Source organism: Asparagus officinalis, unplaced genomic scaffold, assembly GCF_001876935.1.
Source record: "Asparagus officinalis unplaced genomic scaffold, Aspof.V1 AsparagusV1_Un553, whole genome shotgun sequence".
Taxonomy (NCBI): domain Eukaryota; kingdom Viridiplantae; phylum Streptophyta; class Magnoliopsida; order Asparagales; family Asparagaceae; genus Asparagus; species Asparagus officinalis.
In genome coordinates this window covers 54,665-74,279 of record NW_017972816.1, presented here as the reverse complement: position 1 = coordinate 74,279, position 19,615 = coordinate 54,665, and the positions used below count along the sequence as shown (strand labels likewise).

The 19,615-nt window shown below is 38.8% G+C and overlaps 2 protein-coding genes across 4 annotated transcripts in view; one reads left to right on the top strand and one right to left on the bottom strand.

The window, feature by feature from the left end:
• Window positions 1-1,441: 1,441 nt before the first annotated feature.
• On the top strand, window positions 1,442-6,570 carry LOC109827920 (transcription factor BIM2-like). 3 transcript variants are annotated; one of them, XM_020394942.1, is made up of 10 exons: window positions 1,442-1,600; window positions 1,723-1,811; window positions 1,881-1,995; window positions 2,797-2,866; window positions 2,965-3,033; window positions 4,063-4,101; window positions 4,228-4,347; window positions 4,421-4,590; window positions 5,715-5,844; window positions 6,199-6,570. In XM_020394942.1, the coding sequence occupies exons 2-10, from the start codon at window positions 1,739-1,741 to the stop codon at window positions 6,310-6,312; spliced, it is 900 nt and encodes a 299-aa protein (XP_020250531.1). In that variant the 5' UTR covers window positions 1,442-1,600; window positions 1,723-1,738; the 3' UTR covers window positions 6,313-6,570. The 3 variants fall into 3 exon arrangements, with proteins under 3 accessions (XP_020250531.1, XP_020250532.1, XP_020250533.1); XM_020394943.1 differs by having other exon boundaries at window positions 1,442-1,622; window positions 1,745-1,811; XM_020394944.1 differs by lacking the exon at window positions 1,442-1,600 and adding an exon at window positions 1,632-1,692 and having other exon boundaries at window positions 1,745-1,811.
• A 330-nt stretch (window positions 6,571-6,900) lies between these two features.
• The window catches only part of LOC109827921 (auxin transport protein BIG), a 26,183-nt gene continuing 13,468 nt past the window's right edge, over window positions 6,901-19,615 (bottom strand). Inside the window, exons 7-15 of the mRNA XM_020394945.1 lie at window positions 19,504-19,615; window positions 17,909-18,143; window positions 13,261-17,805; window positions 12,954-13,176; window positions 12,138-12,542; window positions 11,044-11,187; window positions 9,836-10,861; window positions 8,649-9,152; window positions 6,901-7,818 (exon numbers count right to left, since the gene is read on the bottom strand). The exon at window positions 19,504-19,615 is cut by the window's right edge and continues 1 nt beyond it. Coding sequence (XP_020250534.1) covers window positions 7,087-7,818; window positions 8,649-9,152; window positions 9,836-10,861; window positions 11,044-11,187; window positions 12,138-12,542; window positions 12,954-13,176; window positions 13,261-17,805; window positions 17,909-18,143; window positions 19,504-19,615 — 7,926 coding nt within the window. The 3' untranslated portion in view covers window positions 6,901-7,086. The remainder of the gene's footprint in view (window positions 7,819-8,648; window positions 9,153-9,835; window positions 10,862-11,043; window positions 11,188-12,137; window positions 12,543-12,953; window positions 13,177-13,260; window positions 17,806-17,908; window positions 18,144-19,503) is intronic.

Sequence of the window (19,615 nt, the reverse complement as noted above, 5' to 3'; positions counted from 1 at the left end):
GTGAAGCAGGCGGTGCAAATAAAAAGTTAACTTCTTCGATCCTTGCTTGTAAGATCAGTGCTTGTAGAAAGTAATTAAGCAGAACTTGGGAGATTTTTTTTTTTTTTACCAAATTTTAAAATAGACCCCATTAGAAATTTATTTATGAAAACCGGCCGCTTTGAAATTTAATTAACATTTTCGACCAGGTTTCAGCCACCTGGCTGAAACCATGTCGAAAATGGTAAATAAAGTTCGAAAACTTCACGGGATTAAAAATCCCACGAAGTTTGATAAATTACTAAGCGTAATCACGTAATAGACCAAGTCATCTGAAACTACAACCAAACTTCACGGGATTTGAAATCCCGTGAAGTTGCAGGGGGCATCTGCCAGAGAGCTCACATCGAGCTCTCTGCAAAAATAGGCCTGCAACTTCACGGGATTTGAAATCCTGTGAAGTTTGGGTGTATTTCTTCTGCAGCTTCATTAGCGTGGTTAATCAGGTACTAAATTTCACGGAATTTTAAATCCCGTAAAGTTTTCGAACTTTATTTACCATTTTTGACCCAGTTTCAACCAAATGGTAATTAAATCTCAAATGGGTCGTTTTTAAAATAAATAAATTATGAATAGGGTCTATTTTAAAAATTTCCTTTTCTTTAATATTATACTTTCTTTCTTTCTCCATATCTTCAAAACCTTGCTGATGAAAATCACCCCCTTGATTAAACTAGCTCTTTCAACAAAAATCAGGATTATGTTGCTTTTTAACGAATGGGTCTGTCGTAAGATTGCAGAAATTCACAAGGAATATTCGACTAATAAAAGAAAAAGGCTTAACTGCACTTAAATAACCTATAGCTTCCCTCGTTTTGCACTTACATACCCTCAATTGTGTTTAGTAGCGTGTACCCTGAAGTTTTTAAAAACTTACACTTATATATCCTCACTCATTTTGTCAGCACTTACACACGCCAACGTTTTTAAAACTTGCACTCAAATACTCTAAAGTTTGAATAATTATACTTAAATATCCTAGGTTATATAAAATTGAGGGTATTTGAGTTCAAGTTTTAAAAACTTTAGGATATTTAAGTGTCAGTTTTAAAAACATTTATGTATTTAAATGCAAGCTTTAAAAATTTTAGGGTGTTGAAATGTTGCCGAAAACAAATGAGGGCATGCAAGTGAAAGTTTTTTTTAGCTTTGTGGTATATAATTGCAACGTAGGGGAAACTATAGAGTATTTAAGTGCAATTAATCAGGAGAGAAGGTTCATAAACCGAAGAATCAAATGCTGTCTGCTGTCTGCTGTCTGCTGTCTGCAGCAAACCACCATAAAGACCCGCCCCCGGCCGGAACTCAATCCACTCCCATAATCAAAACCAAATCCCTTTGCTCACGTCCGCTGGGAATTCTCAACCTCTTTTACCTCTCCGCTCAAATTTTAAATTAATATTTTTTCCTCGCCCAATCATCGACACTTGCAGCTTTGCAGAAAACCCCCACCTCTTCTATCTATTTCTCTCACTCTCTCTCCCGCCGTCGGCCACCATCATCTCCTCCCTCTCTCTCCCTCCCTCTCTCTCTCTGAACCTAGGGTTAGGGTTTCGTAGACTTCGAAGAATCGACGGATGGAGATTCTCTCGCCTCTCTCTCTCTGAACCTAGGGTTAGGGTTTCGTAGACTTCGAAGAATCGACGGATGGAGATTCTCTCGAGATCCAGTGAAGAAGAAGACTTCGAAGAATCGACGGATGGAGATTCTCTCGAGATCCAGTGAAGAAGACGAGGACGAGTACTTGAGGCGCGAGGGTTCCTCTCAAAGAGGTAGTAGTTCGATCGTTGGTTTTTGAGCTGTTTCTGTTTCTGATCCTTTTCGTTGTTGTCTTCATGAAGGGGATTTTACGGTGAGATTTGATGGGAAGAATGCGGAGCAGAAGCAGCAGCTGCTGACGCCGAGATCGAAGCACTCTGCAACGGAGCAGCGGCGGAGGAGCAAAATTAATGACAGGTCTGCCATTTTGATGGATAATGCTGGTTCTCCTTCTTCTTTTTTAAATTCGCTGAAGTCTGTGCTAGTGTCGTTAGGGTTGCTTGCTCAATGTTCATCCCCCCCTTTAATTATTTGGGTGGGGGTAGCTGTTGTTACTGTTTATGAACGTGAATCTTGTTGGCATGTTTAAGCCGAGTCGACGAAGGCAACATATATCTATATTTACTACACAAGAATGAGGGTCTTTGAGGGGGTGTTGGCAAACGAGCGATGAATTGAATGCGTGGAAGTCACTTTTTTTTTTATAAAGGGGCGTGAAAGAGCATCCACTTCAGAATGCATGTGAAACACCGTGTTCGTTTGCGAAAACAAATTAGTGCTGAAACTAGAAAAGTAAAGATGATGCGGCTATGACATTTTATTTCATGTATCTAAAATTGTATCATGCTTTCAATGATTGTTAGTTACGAGCAGGCCCCGATTTTACGCTTTCCCACTTTTTTAGGCAGAGTTAAATATGCATGAAATCTGATACGGACCTTTTTCGCATTTTACTTTACAGTCACTTTCGAAGAAACAAACACTTGGAAGTGCTGAAAGTGTCTCGCTTTCACGTTTTCATTTTTCACTCCTGTCGAATAAGCACCTCCTTAGTCAGTTAGAGCGTTACATTCTCCGATACCATTTCAAGCACAATCTACTTCTCATGTGTTTAAAGGATAATTTTTTTCTTTCGATAGCCTTAATAGCAGTAAAAGATATTCATTTCAGTTAAATGGTTACCTCTTCATGAAATAGGCTTATTACCTTATCTTGCAGATTTCAGATACTCAGAGACCTCATACCACATAGCGACCAAAAAAGGGATAAAGCTTCTTTCCTTCTGGAGGTATAGCGTGCATACCAGAAGTAATAAACAGCTATAATCTTTTTACAAACTAGGTTTTCCCTAGTTAGCTTTGTTATTTATCTCACTTACTGTTGCAGGTTATTGAATATATCAGGTTCTTACAAGAGAAAGTGCAAAAATATGAATCATATCCGGATATGCCATGGGTAATGATTTTCCTTTTTCATTAATCGCACTCAGATTCATGCATATCCATGTGGCTAATTGGCAGAGGGCATTTTGGCAGTATTAATTTCTCAAGGTGTATGCAATCTTCATTTTTGTAGATTGGAGAGTTTTGTAAACAAACTGATATCGGCCCTTTTTCGCTTCGAATATCATGTCATAAGGGCTTTCTTAAAGCACTGTACATTCAAGTAGTATTTGACTATTTTCAATGGAGTAACATCCTATTATTGGCCAATTGATGACTCATGGAAATAGTTTTTTTTTATACTAACCTGCCAAAGCTTGATCCTGGTTAATTACCTCATTCCAGTCAGTTCTCTTCTTGGCTACCCTGTTGTTGGATTCAAGAATTTAGTTTATTGTTGAACTTCCAATTATTATTCTTGACTTTTTGAGGGTTTATTTGTAAAAACTTACTATTGTATTTAATTAAGTATGCTCTTATGTTATTTTATCCAAACATTTTCAAACACTCTTTTATAAAAATAAAAGCTCTGTCTTGTTCCTATGAATGAGTCATAATAATGGTAATAAAAATGATGGTGGTGGTGATGATAGCAGCGCCGACAGCAAAAATGGGAAACCTTGCATGATTATTAGGACTTTAAAAACTAACAGGTTATCGCTATATTTCTTTAGGTTTTCAGATATTTTCTTGACATCCAGCATTAGCAAGAAATGTTATTTATATTTCCTAGAGTAAGATGGTACTATTTTTTTTTTTTTTTTGCTCCAACTACATCCAAAATCTGTCTTTTTGCAATAATATCATTTTCCCTTTTGCACTGAAGTTCTTTGAGTATGTATTAGAATTCATTTCTTTGATACCTTGCATTCATGGCAGTCTTTTTATGTCAATATGTTTTTATGGACATTATTTGTCAATGGTTTTTTTTTTCTTTTTTCTTTTTTGTTTTTATTTTGGCCCCAGAAATTTTGGGTTATCATAGTCCTTTCACTGAGCAATGGAATCTCTTTGTTGATTCCTGCTTTGGTTTTTTTGGCAGGTAAAGACCTTTTTTAGGTCCTTATGGAAAAATGCACGGGTATATGTTATTTTTTTTCCAGGAACTTAAATAGCTGGAAATTTTGGAAATATGGGCTGAGAATGTTTTTAGACTATAGTTTTAAAAACATATTTTTTTTCTGATTTTTACCTTTTTTTATATCAGAACAATACACAAGGCGCTGGAGATGGTCATGCATCAGGATACATGTATTCTGGAAATGACAATAACATCTCTGTTGCCCCAGGAATGCTTTCAAATATGCAGAATCCTGTAGAGCCTGAAGTGAGTTTGATTAGTCATTACAACCCAATGAAATATCCTACTGATTTCTCAAAGTGAGATGTCTTCCATGCAGGTTTCTTTGCAAAGGCTCCTCTCGGATTCTAATAACGCTGCATCCCAGTCCCAATGGCTAAGACCAACATGTCCAGCTGATGATACAGTGAACAACGAGATGTTGAATGGACAAGAAGAGCTGATGATTGATGAGGGGACAATTAGTGTGTCGCACAGCTACTCCCAGGGGTGAGTGTCTAGTAAGTTATGATCATTAATGTTTATGCTACAAGATTACAAACACAACCATTATATTTCATTTTATTGATTATTATGGGTTCTAATGCAGACTACCAGTTTGACATGCATGCATGTGCACACAAAAATGAAAGAATTTACATGAAATGTGATTGAATGCAGATATTATAGGTTTGTATGTATTTTATGCATGTGAGTTTGATGTGCATCAGTGGCAAAGCCAGATATCCATGATAGTGGTGTCACAAAGTATATGAAAAGACGATATAACTAATATTTCTCTCATATTCAATATATCATGAATTTTGATGAGATACAAAAGATATATTTAACTAAGTGAAATTACCATTCTCATCGTTTCATCATAGGCTCATTCGAAACACCACTAAATATACCAATGGATATACAACATCTCTATGTCTCAACCCAATTTCTCCGCAAGACTACCTATTCCTTTCACTTTTGAAAACTCATCGCTAGAGTGCATATAAGTTATTGCTAACACTTGGATTTTGGTTTTGGGCTATTTATGAGTTGCCTCATTATAAGTGAATGGATCGGCCTATTTGTATAGTGGGTTCACTAATACCTCAAAGCTACTATATACTTAGAAATTTTTTGGCTGGAGGGTCGTGTCACGTGACACCACCCTCATTGGGGTAGCTCCGCCCGTGTGAGCATGCACGGACAAATTCATGTTTTCTCAATCTTTATAATCTTTTCAGTATGCGAAGGGCTACTCTAAATCATTCATCTTCCGAGTTGGTGAATGGTTCAAATTAATTATAAACTTTTCTGTTAGACTATTTAATGTCATAAAACTTAAATAATAAGGTAGGGATATTAAGTTCGGATTTCATCAGCATGCACTTCTACTCAAAAAGTGACAGATTCTTGTCCTAATTAATAAATCTTTTCTTTGCATTGTGATTTAAGACCTTAATCTACCAGTTAATGTAAAATCATGTCTTTGAATATCGACTTTGATCCTCACTTCTATCCAGTATATATGTGGCTCAGAGATTCCCTTACAATCTGTTTTCAGCATTTTATTTTCATGAGATTTACAACAATGCGCCTAATCATTGTGGTGCGGATGGTTTTATGACAAGCAGGCTCTTGGCTACACTGACTCAATCATTAGAGAGCTCGGGTTTAGATCTGTCCCAAGCTAGTATCTCTGTGCAGATTAGTCTCGGTAAAAGAGCAAAAAGACCTGCAGCCACTAGCACTTCTAGTGCTAAGGTATGCTTTTCGTCTCTTTGTTTTTCATTTGAGGACCTAATAAAATTAAGAGTTCTGTTGAAACCATCTGAGACTGATTTCACTCGAGAGTTTCGGTTATGACCTCGGGAAACATAATTCAGTCTTTAACTATTTCAGCTTTCAAAGTTGAATACAACGCTAGATGTAAATATTTCTCATGCAATTATATGGATTTTTATTCTTGTCATACGCTCTCCTCTTTGCTATTTGTAGCATGAGTATCTTACCATCACATAGTTGCTATGTTAATTCCTTTGTATTCAGTAACAACCGCGTCTTACGTTTGAATTAACTTTTAAACAAACATAATAAGGTTTTTTTTTTCCTCTTTAGGACCTTGACGACCCTTCATCTGGTAATCGAGCCATGGCGCGCTCAATGATAGGGAGCAGCGGTGAGGATTATGAACAAGCTTCAAAGAGGCATAAAATGCATAACAATAGCTAACACATAAATTACTCCCGTTCCTCATGGTTATGGCACCCCCTGTCATCATCCTTCTGATCTGGGGTTTGGGTTTTCAGAGCTGGAGGGTTATTGATATTGATCTTGCTCGCAAAGGAAGCTGAACATTTTACGCGTCCATCCGTGAGAGAGAGAGAGAGAAGAAAACTCGATTATTTGCCATGTACTATGCGTTCTTACAAACCAATGTGATTTGTATGGGGTAATTCGGGTGCCCTCTCACCATTACTCTTCTATTCATCAGCGTACCTCCTACCATGCTGATACTACAGGTGCATTTTTTGCGGATCTTTTAACGAGACTCCCTTGGCAAAGCAAAAGGCTGAACCTACCGATTTTAGGTTGTGAAACTACCTCCCCATTTTGGGTGCTCTTCTTGCAGAGGAACGTTGGGGGTTAATTTTGGCAACGGGATGATTTTCCTCTTAAATTTTTGATTTAACTCGCAAGGTAACGCCTCAAGCCGCACCTAATTCCCCTCAGTCGAACTCCGAAGCGAATCACAATCATCCCAAACGTGCCCTCTCTTTTTTACAATTAGACACAGGCCTCTCTTTTTAGTCATTTAGGTGAAGGATGAAATAGTGGTGGGGGGGACTTCCTCCCGACCCTGCATGTTTCACTTTCGGAAAGCATTCAATACAAACCTCGTGCTTACAAAATATCTGCAGAAGCCTCTAAATACATGAAACCCTCACTTAGCAACAATGACAACACACAAGCTACAAACCTTCCTCCATTTCTCGTAAATATCCTTCAACTCTTCCCAGCAACAATTGCGGCCCGAACAAACTCCTCACAGCTCGAAAACCCACCAGAGAGCGCATCCCCAAGCGCTCCCATCACGTCAAACGCCTCCTGCAGATCCACAACCGAGCTCATCTCCTCAAGCCATGACAAAAGTTCCTTTGAAAGCCCGACCATTTCCTTCACATTCGACAGCTTCTCCTTCATCACAACCTCCCACCTCTCCAAACCCTCTGCCTCTCCTTCAACCGATCCCTTCTTAACTTTAAAGAAACTCTGCAATTGCTCGACCAAGCCAGTGTAGACGAGCATGGGCTGAACTATAGGAAAGAGATTGCTGGTATCAGACGAAGAATGCCCGTGCACATGTTGCATGTAGGCATGATATATTCCTCTCTTCAAGAAAGCGGGCCGGTGTTTGCACCAGTCTTCATAGGACTCGGAGAGGAGAGAGTTGAGCATCATGAATTGGACAGTTTCTTCAGAGGATCGAGCAGGGGAGAGAGAGGAAGGGGAGGATTTGGATGAGGAGTCGGTTGCGGTGGTGGTTAAGGGAGAAGAGAGGTAGGTGGAGACGGAGTTGGCCATGGAGACGCGCTGGTTTTGGGAGTTGGAGGTTCCTTGGTGGAGGAGGTAAGAGGCCATTTGGATCATGAAGGGGAGGAGACGAGCATTGCTCTCTTTGCCACCGCCATTGGCGTCTATGCTGAATGAAGCCCCAGTTGCAAATCGAGCCAACATCTAAAAGACATACATTACTCCATATATTAATTACTTGTCATAAAGATAAAGAACGCCTCGAATAAATAAAAGATATTTCATCAGTCTTGGAAGTGTGTGGGCTATAAGCTAAAAACAAGAATGGGAAACAATATGATACTATGAAACACTCTACCAAGGAGATACATTCAGAAGTATCATTGGATCAAAGAATAATAGGGACAATTATCCTTTCCTAGGATTTGATCAGAAATAATTGCAGGTACACCTATGCTCTATGACGACGTAGCCACTTATACTTCCTGAACTGTTTTACTAACTTGCACCCTAATTTCAGACGGCATAACTTTTTTTTGCCTCAAGTTGGAGGAAATTAAGTCTATTTTTTTCTAGTTGAAGTAACAACAGAAGGTAATTTATCATGTTGTTATCTCTATGCGACATAGCAATCGAACCTGAGAAACAATTTCACCTGGATTCCAAAGGATGCAGGTGCTAATAGGTAATTTAGGTGGTACAAGTGTTTTTTTACAAGTGGTTACAACTTCCTACAGTTAACCGTTTGAATAATGAAAAGCTAATATAAACAGAAAGACAAATGTTATATTAAGGCATGCCTCAATAATAAATAAATGCAAATTAGGAGAAGACATGCCTCTATAATATATAAATGTCGACCGTGACCAAGCATCGTTCTAATTCTTTAGATCAAATAGTTGAATTTCTGCTACCAGGAAAAATGGAGGCTATAACTGGAAACAATGAATTACTCTTCATGCATGACCAAAATAACTCTATACGCATGTTTCCCTTATAAATTTATCAATAAGAAGAAAGGAACGAATACATACCAAAACGATGTCATAAGTCAGCAACCGAAGCCGGCTACCATCAGCACGTCCAAGGGCACTGAGGTTATCCCAGTACTGATCAACACATCTAACATACTGAGCAAGAGGAACAGCTGGCCCCCTCAAAGGAAAGATACAATTACACAAGGTCTCATTATTCCTTAAAGTAGCTCCCTCCCACTCTTTCTTGGGATTCTTTAGTGCAGCATCTGCCCTTTTCGCTTCTTGATGACATTGAAAATGTATGATATTAAAATGGCTCACAGTAGTATAAACACAGTCCCCTCTAGAACTCCCAGATGAACCTGAGCCCAAGTTCACTCGCTTGCTGTAAGAGTAAACACCCAACATGTCATTTGGTCTCAAACTATAGCCCTCTCTACAAACCATGCAAGCCAAACCATCCTCCTCTTCCTCTACATCTTCTAAACCTTCAATTGTGGGTTGAGAAACAACTATACGCTCACCCCCATCTGAAGCGAACTCTCGCCGCATCCCAAGCCCCTAAAAATATGAAAGAAAGAAAATGCGAGGTTATCAATTTAGTAAAGCCATTTAAGTGAAGAACTACTTGTCAGCAGCAATTTTAAGTTAGTAATTTAAGCTCTTTCTCCATGCATTGTTATAAATGTTTTAACTGCATTATTCAAGAGAGACGATGTAGTGTATAAATGTCTAAAGGATTAACCCAGGTATGATCCAATTACAATTCACATACCTAAAAATCCAATAATTCATTCTGTACTGTAAACCTCATTCTTTTTGGGTATCCCAGTTTCTAATTCCAGCTCACTACCGCTAAAATTTTATACATGGGTAAAGTGCAAAACTCCCCTAAGTTTTCAGAAGTGATAGCTTGGCACCTCTGTTTCGAATTCTATGAAAACTAACCACGGAAAAAACTGTGGTAAGAGGATACAAATACTCTCATATAAACATGTATCACTATTATATTGATAACCGATTATTTAATTGAGAATTTTGATGATAGTTGACTAGAATCTGAAAATGAGAGTAAAGCATCATTTTTAAAACCTCAGGCTATGTTCTATGGTTCCTGCAAGACAGGGCAATCTTCCATAATTTTACCACGAAAATGTAACATACTCATATACTATGTTCTTTTTGCTTGAGAAATTACCCCAAAAAAAGGTACTAAACACTCAGAATTGAAGATATAAATTTACCTGAAGCAATTCCTCTCTTTTCTTGAGTGCCTTACGACGCATCTCATCCTTGGTAGCATGCCGCAACTTGTGTATCTTCTCCCCCAGGAAGCCATCACCATTACCCTCCTTGTCAGCCAGTGTGTCCAGCAAATTCTCGGCTCTTGCACCAATTTCATTCTCTCCAGAAACTCCTTCTAGAGCATGAAGTAGAGGCAAGATCCCTTCCTCATCAATACACCTCTGAGTAGCCAAATGACCCTTTGACAGCCCCCTCAACATGGACAATATCAACGGCACAGATGACAATTTCAAACCATATGCCCATTCAGAACTTGACTTGTAACCAGCTTGTCCAGCTACAGCAAAACACTCAGTCAGATGCCCAACAGCAATCTTGGCAATCCCCTTTCCTAGAATAATGTCCTTCAGCCTCTCTCCGCATGAACTTGTCCCAAGTGATTCTGATACTCGTACAAAATTCTCCAAAGCAGACCTCTGCTTTGCTGCTTGTAAAGCTACGTTCTCATCCTTGGGATTCTCTTGATGCAATCTTTGAAGGTGGTCAAATTCACCCCAGTTCAGCAAGTAAGGATCAAAATGTTGGATAAGAGTTTCCATTGCAGCCGGTTCACCATAAGTCAAGTACGGCAAGATCCTTGCAACCATCTCATTGTTCCTCTGCTGTTTAGTTGATTTTTTTAAACCTACAGGATGACATAGCCTTTCCAGGAACATGAGAACTATTTTCTTTGCCTGTTCACCAACACCGCTTTCTTCATTACTAATTATACGTACGCCTTGAGTGATCCCAATGTCACTTTCATTAGCTTCAACAGTAAGGCTTTCTACAATCAAAAGGATGCCCTCAGCAGGCTCCATGGCATCTACTGAGAAGGCACGCCTAACAGTCTCCAGAAGCAATCCCAGAGCCCCCAGTTTCAATAAAGCCTGTCTATTCTCACGTATCTTGCAGCAGTACATGAGAAGATTGAGGACTGAACTCAATTCTTCTTGGTTGGATTTCAATTCATCATCAGACAAACACTGTCGGTTAAGATCAAAGGTTAGAAATTGTGAACCATAAGAATTCTCCAGCTCAAGAACACATGTAAGATCAGAAAATTAATGCAAAAACAAATTGCATACAGTTCACTATTCCAAAATCTCATGAAAACAAATAAATTTCGAACCAAACTTATCTAATATAACAAAATGACACAACTAACCTGGATCATACTCAAAATGATTTCAAGGCCTCCACATTCCCTAACTGCACCTGCTATTGCAAATTCCACTTCAGGGTCCTGTATCTCCTCCCTTTCCTCTTCCAATTCTTTGATCATTGGCTCTGTAGCTTCACCATCTAGTCCCTGCCATTTAAAAGAGCACTAATTCAGATAATGCCGACATACTTTCACACTAGAACAAAGATCAGATTCTTTGTACTTTTCTTCATTTTATGTGTTTGTCCGTGTCTGTGTCTGAGCTGGCTTTCTTCTCTTTTTATTTCTCTTGCCTTTTTTCCCTTGTTGATGTTGTTGATGGTTTGGGAGGGTGGTATGACTTACTTGCATAAGAGTGCTTGTTTTCTGTGTCTGTGTGAGCGTGAGTGTGTTTGTGTTTTTTTTGTTTGACTGAGTGAGGTCATTTAGTTTTTTTAGTTTTTTTCCTGGTTTGGGCCAACTAGTCAAAAGGCAAGTCTCACAATGTCCACATCCCCACCACCCTCCTGGGAGTCCATGAACTCAAGTAGGCAAAAAATGAACCTGCACAACATAGTACCCCATATGCTCAGACCCTTAAATGTTTATCTTGTATATGGCTACTGATGTTCTCAAGCATATTTGACACCTGTCTATGCATATTTAGAAATCAATCACAGAAGATATGGAAAAAAATGCACATGAGCGTACTTTGCCCAATCAAGCATCCGATTGACATTTATAAACACAAATATGATAGACATGCATGCACATGACGAGACAAAAATAGACATGAAACCACTTGTGAACATATGCATAAATTATTTATAGTGGCGAGGTCCTACAGGTCATATACATTCACACACACGACAGCAACTTAAATATTCATGAATCACAAAGTATGTAATGCAAGAGTATATCAAATATATACAGCATGGCACTTAAACAGGATATAACTCAAGGTAATAGTGTTCAAGAGGCAGCCATAAATGCAGAGACATGTGCAAACATAAACCCATAGCACATACATAGATAATCAAGTTATCAAGGTAACAAAACACTGGCTGAAGTAATACATGCCACTAATAAATTTATAACTATCACGTATTATAACCAACCTGAAGACGATATGTCACCGTCATTGGTGGATAATCTCTAACAGATGTGAATGTCCCTGAAGAAGGTGTAGCAGAAGTGGACATGTTATTCTGTGATTGACTATGATGTTTCTTCCAAACTTGCTCATATACTTGAGATATACTCAGGTCAAGTGAGATTATATTGCCAGCAACAAGTAATTCCATGCCATAGTCATCTTCCACAAGACCTAAAAGATCAAGCTGATGACAAATTTTATTCTTGACGTCTCTCATTAAAGGGCCAATGTCAGTACTATGGTATGGATTCTTCGTCATAGAACCCCTTATGAACTCTTCCTGAGTATGTGCTTTATTGAGGATCAAAAGATAAACAGGTTCCGGTTTTGTCGGGCAAATTATATTGCAGAGTTGCTCCAGAATGAACTGCATAACATAATCAGACATGATAAGAAGATGATTTAATAAACTATAGAATGGTTTTATAGTAGCAAAGAAAAAAGGACTAATTAAGAATAATAAATCCTGAAACTATGGAGTAGTTGATCAGAATGTGATAAACAATTATATATTTTATGGTATCAAAGGAGAAAAGGAATAATTAAGAAAAATTAATCCTGAAACTAATAGATGACTACAGTTTTACAGCACAAAAAAATGAACTATCAAGCTGGCTATTGAAACCAAATGTCCCCACTATATTTGAGGACGGTAGAAAGAAAAATTATAAGGGGGTAATAGGGAAGAAACATGAAAGAGAACATGAACTGGAAGTAACTCAGCAACTAATTTATATAAAGAAACTCAACATTAATACACTGAGAAGAAATTTCATACCAGCGAAGTACGCCCCCTCTTTTCTTTCGCGTGATTCTGCAGACCTGAAATACAAGCACAGATGAACTGCCGTTTGTTTCCTGTGCTCTCTAGCAGAAGACTATCCAGAAGGTCTTTCAGAACTCGATTACAATCACTTATTAGCTTTGTCTTCTGTACTATAAGGCCTCGAATGACAAGAAGAGCCTCAAGTACTTGAGAAAGCAGCTCATCCCGCATGAACCTGATAAAACACAGAGCTACCATCAGGAGAAGGGAGATAATAGATCATATTATAAAATTTTGCAAGAAATCTTACGGTCCGTACCTGACTCGGATATTGGATACATCAAGAAACTTGCTGAGGAGCTCAATAAGTTTGTGAAGAATGAATCCTTGAGATATATCAATATTGAGACTTCTCTCTTGTGACTCAATATTGTTTGCCTCTTGTGTTATCAATCTACAAATCGTAGTGAGGCATCCCTTCACAGTTAAGAACAACCGTGCAGATTCCGAATCAATCATTCTGAAGAACAATTCAAAATATTCTGCTGCACTTTCTCCAACAGACAGAGTTGCCGGAAGCAATGACATGAGTAAATTCAATAACTGGAGGCGTCTAGAAGTGTTCTGTGGGCAGAGCAAACTAATAAGATTGCACACTTCGGCCCTTATAGACTGTGAACAAGCACTCAATATCAACTCCGAAACCCAAGAACCCAGTGCAAACTTTGAGAAGTCGGTCTTGGCTGTCCTTTTACAAGCATTGTGCTTCCATTTAAGGCCATATTTAAGAGCTAGGTAATCAAATTTCTGTGTCTCTTGCCTAGACCTCTGAGATGTAACTTTTACTGACTGTGTGACTTTGTACTGTCGTCTGACAAAGTCGAGATAGGAAGCACCCTTTTCCCACTCAGAATAGCTTAGAAGTGGAATATCCCGGCCCTTCCTACCACCATCCCAATGCTTTTCTGATTGCTCAGCAGACTTCGTGCTTCCAGGAACGCCACTCATAGCTACAGATGGATTCAAACCATTATCAGATTTTGACTGCAAAATGGGAAGATGCTTTCCTGTCCCTAGATCTTTATCTCCAGCATCAGTCTTGGGAGGGGTACACGCCTGAGATATGATCCTCAAACAGGGAAGAATAATATGTTCTGAAATAGCAGGGTGCTTTGCCCCCAACTTGATTGAAGAAAACAATAGCTGAAATGCAACACGCAGCCTTGATTCCCAGAACTCATCCACCACAGCACAGGTTTCTGAAAGCAAGAGGAGTTCTTCACGAGTTGCCAGAGCTATATCCATAGAACGATGGTGATCAAGGCAATACATGACCTTCTTCTGAATCAATGTATTCAACTCAAGCACTGCATTTGCATCACCTTCAGAAAAAGCACACAGGACTCCTCTCGCCTGAGCACGAGCTGTTTTAGTACCCTGATGAATATTATTCTCAAACAACTCTTTCAAGATCCCAGATGCAACAAGCTGCTTTTTGCAGTAGCCATATTTCGACAACACTTGTAAAAGCTCCATACATTGCGTCACAAAAGTTGTAGCACAGCCGTAGCAATTGTTTGGCGACCTTGAAACCGCAAATCTCGATGAAGCCACTGCACTGTCAGAATTCTTTTGGTGTAAATAAGTCATCAACACTCTCCTCAGTCCTTGCAGGGTCTGGACACTTTTGCTGACAGAATCAAAAGCTGCTTTGCATTTCTCTCCATATAACACACCTAGTAACGCAATTTTCCGGTTTATCTTACATGAAGGCCCAGGCAAAGACACCATCATTTGTTGCACAGTATCTTTCTGCTGCGAATCTATTTCATTTTCACCTATACTTGATACAAGTTTAAGCAATGGTTTTTTAAATCCTAACAGTTGCTGGTACCTTCTATGTGCATTCTCTGATTCTGATTCAATAGCTGCCAAACCTTTTCTCATATCCTCTTCGTTTTCCATATTATCAAATGAGAAACTTGGTTTTGCCATGAAATTAAACTCAAAGCGTCCATATTTGCTATACCCACACTCATTGCAAAGGAATGAATCCAAATTTTCATAATTAATATTGCGGCATTGTCTGCATTGATATGCATTTTCATGGCAATTGCTGCAGATCCCATGCTTATCAGTAACAGGCCTACTACAACGGGGGCACTGCAATGACTCAAGAGAGGACGCTTGCAGATTTTCGTAGAAAGAATCCAGCTCTATCATGAAATTGCAAGCAGTAATTGGAATAGGAAATTCAACTTTCAGCTCCGTTTGGTTAAACACAAGATGACAGCTCTTTGCACGCTTCCACAGTGACCAGTTATTCTTCAGCTCTGACAAGTCAGCAACAGGCCTATTATTATAATACAAGTTCAGAACTTTTACTGATTTTGACTTGCGAGCATCATGAACATTCATTGTCACTGTTTGAATAACATAGCTTCCTGTGCATTTCACAATTATGCGGTTACCCGTGTACTTGGTCTCAGATTTCAAGCTCTCAAGCTTCATTCTAGTGTAAGGCACCTCTGGGCAGCTACAGGCTACACAAGGCTCGCTTTCTAGATAATACCCATCAAATTCTACCAACCCACTTAGAGTATTGTATATACGAGAATTAGGATGATTGGCCAAGAGCTCATTTTGTGAGTGAAGAGTCTCAAATATGCAGCTTATTACATCAGAAGTCAAACATTTGTTGATGAGTTCTGTCTCAGGTTGCTTTGCACTGATGTCAGGCACCTTACCTAGCAGCCAGGTCATAAGCTCTATGTACTCCATAATGTTCTGACCATACATGGGCAAGAACTTCACTTTTTGCAAGAGAGTAGTTAACATGAACTCCTTGAATGAATGTTTTGCATGATGCCAAACACCAAACAAAACACACTTAGCTTCACCACGTACACTTGTTGAATTCCACTCTACCAAAAACGCATCAATAAACCTTCTCAAAATACAACCATCGTTGTTGCTGAAGATTTTGACAGCCTGGTCCATCTCAATACAAGATTTCTCTGAAGAACTTTCAGTTCCATCGTCACCTTTTCTCTTCTTCTTGGGGTCTGAAGGTTGTGCACCACCTTTATTAGAGCTTGTTCCTCCATCTCCACCTTCCAATTTCTGCATGGCATGGCACATCTCCTTTCCAGTATAGAAGGCCAGATTCAAAAGTTTAAGAGATTGTATGACGGATTCTTCACTAAAATAAAATATCCCATCGACCAAAAATGGCAAAACATCAATGTGCTTTGAGCAATACTTCTGCCAATTTCTGGGTCTGGCCACAGCTGCTTCAGACATAGAGGATAAGCACTTCACAAGTTTGACGCTTTTCTCATACGGAACAGGATTCCGAAAACTGCCCGACTTATTTGCAAGCTTGTACAACCTCTTTACTTCCATTGAGAATTGCCATGTATCTCTCACACTGTAATAATGGGTTTTGCTACCACACAAGTGAAGGAAGAGCCTTCTAGCATACCTCCGTACAAATGTTGTATTTGGATTGCTAATATAGGTGCAAAGAACATCTTGAAATCCATCCAATTTCAAATCCTTACCAGCACTTGCCTTGTATGGTTTATCCTTTTCAGCAGATTTGTCTTGCTTCTCAGGGCGAACCAAACTATACACCAGCCTGAAAGTGTTCTCTAATAACAGTTTGTGGTAATCCATGAAAAGATCTGCACGATGAGCTTTTGCATATGAATCAGAGAAGAAGGGAGAAAAGTTTCCAGCTGGTAGCTCTCTTCGAACAGTTAGAAGGGAACCACAACCAGAACTGCTAGATAAACAACTTTCAGGTAACAAAGAAGTGGACTTGAAAACATGAACAAGCTGCTGCAAAATGTCCATCAAATAGTTCAAGAAAGTCTGTTGTCTCAGGAAGGAACAAGCTCGAACAAGCTGAGAAGCAAATTCATTCTTTTCTTGGTTATCGGATGACAAAGCTGTTGACGATGATAAAGGAATTTGAACAAGTCCTTTATCTTGTGACTCAAGACCGGATTTTGACTGAGAACTGTCACTGCCAGGTTGATGCCAATTGCGAAGCATTAAGGTAAAGAACATAAAAACAAGGATTGAAACTTCGCCAAAAAAGGAGCGGTTTTTAGCTGAAAATGGTCTGCTGAGATTGATCTCATCTAGAAACCACTTAATGAATTTTTCTAAGTCTAGGTTTTCAGGTTTTGAACTATCCATAAAAGGACCACCCACTGCAGAAGATAATCTGTAGAATAGCTGCATGACAGGAATAGCTCGAATACCAGAAGTTGTCTCCATCCACCCTCTGAGCTCCTCAACTAACTGACGAAGCAGCAGAGAGTTCAGAGCACGTTTTGATGCAGAAATAGAAACTATCCTTTGATCAATCGCAGAGGAAGAAAAATCTCCAGACACTGTGGTGTCTAATACATGATGAGGAGAACTTTGAACGCTTAGATCAGCAGAAACTTGAACTAAACCTGCATCATTTAACTCATCCATTGAGAAATGGATCTCATTGCCATCACCTCCAAGAGCATCAATTGGGATTGCTGACATAGGGTGCTCTCTAGAATGTGGAGGAGGGAGCCGATCGGCATCCAAAATCTCATAACAGGCCTCACACAAGTCAAAGTCCGGGCATATGTTGCAATGCCACCGGCGTCTAAGTATAGGAACTGTAGAGCAACCATCACAGCAATATTGTACTGATGATGTAGCTGGATCTTCTTCAATCATAACTTGTGCATTTCCAGCAGCTGCACTCATATCAGAAGGAATGTTGGGAGTAACAGTATTCTCTGCAGCATCATCAGTTGTCAGCATTGTCTGCTTCGGGAAAGGTACTTGAAGCAGTCTAGATGATATGGCCAAACTGCCAGATGAAATGGAAAAGAAAAATATCAGAATAGGTACCTTATAGAAACACAGGAACAAAAATGAGGAGAAAAATGATAGGAGTGGATAACACAACTGACCTGCTGGATGTCTGAACTGCTTCATATGGAGCTAAGAGCAGTTTCTTGAGCAACACCACAGCAGGTACAACTGAGCGGCCAGATGCTTCAGTTCCATGCAATGCTAGGCATTCTGCATAACTATAAATAAGTTCCACAGCAGGTACTACAATGTTGTTTATTGTCTGTGTTTCAGGTCTTTCTAAGTCCAAAATCCCCCAGAGAACTTGCATTAATCCATCCACTACCCCTGAACCTGGATTTGTAATTTGTGAAGTATAAATACAGGATGCAGCACAAGGTAAGGATGCAGTAGGCAAAGCAAGAAGGTAGTAGACGGTATATATATAGGCCTCGATTACCGACAAGCGAATGAATTGTTTGAAGAAACAGCAAAAATAAAATGGCCCTTAAGCCTAAAATTGAAGACTTTTAAGATTAATAACGCTGAATAACAGAGCAAGATACCAATTAGCAAGTTATTGTCATCATTTACAGAGACCAAAGACGTCAGGACTCTGACTGAAGCATTTTGAAAACAACTAGAATACTTGAACTTGCTAAGATTTAAAAGCCTGTTGAGCTACTTATGAACTCAATGTGCATAGAAGTTAAACTCATATTCCGCAAAGAAACGCCAACCTATCCAACAAAAATTACACGTCGTTACAATTAAAAGAGGCAGGAAGATACCACACAAACTCCAAGATCTAATCATTGACTGCTTAGTTATATGAAGTTCAATATAAGCAAGCCAAATCATCTCCAAGATTCTAGTCCTCGAACAGGTGGTTTTACTCACAGTATAGAAACAATTTCTTTCTCAGTGTAAGAATATAAATTTATAACCCTTGACCCTAACCACAGCTTCAGATTTCTGGGATCAGAGCAACCAATGTTCTATCCCACCAGCCAGGTATTCAAAAAACCGATTAGAAAAAGAAAGACGCCATAGATACTGTAGAATGAGTCCTGGTTTCAGCCCATGAAAAAAGAACGCTCAACCGGCACACCCTATATGACAACTATGTCTCTCCATATATCGCAAACCAGGTTCTGTTGCAAAATGATTAACGCATGCTTCTATTGCTGGAATGTTAATGACTACTTTAAGAATCTACATGCACAAGATCATCTATCTATACTTATATACTATACACTAAACCAATAACCAAGGCTGCCACTTGGCAACTTCCTGGCATACTATGACTTTTAAACTTTCATTCGTTTTATAATTAATTAATTAATAATATCCATGTGTATATATTTTTAGAATCTACTATAGAAGACTTTCAATTTTCCATTTTATCTATATACCTAACTTATTTCCTAGATGGTTTATATTGTAAAGAGTTAAATATCGACATTTGTATTAATTCATTTTTTTACATTCTAATGAGAAAAAGATATCCATGTGTGTTCATTTTCTTAGGTAATTGTCAAGTAATAATCTATACCTACATCCATATTATTATAATTGTCAAATTATAATATCACCATCATACATTAGAACAATAATAAAAAATATTACTATAATACAGATGAAACAATATCATAATAATAAATCTCATGCATCGCATGGGCGATAACTAGTTGCAAACTAAATTGTAATGTACCATGAACTCCAAGAAAAGCAACCATGTTTGCCCTACGATGCAATGTAATTTTTGTCACTGCATTCATCTGAGCTGTGAACTCTTTGATTATCCAACCAGTGGCAGCACCACC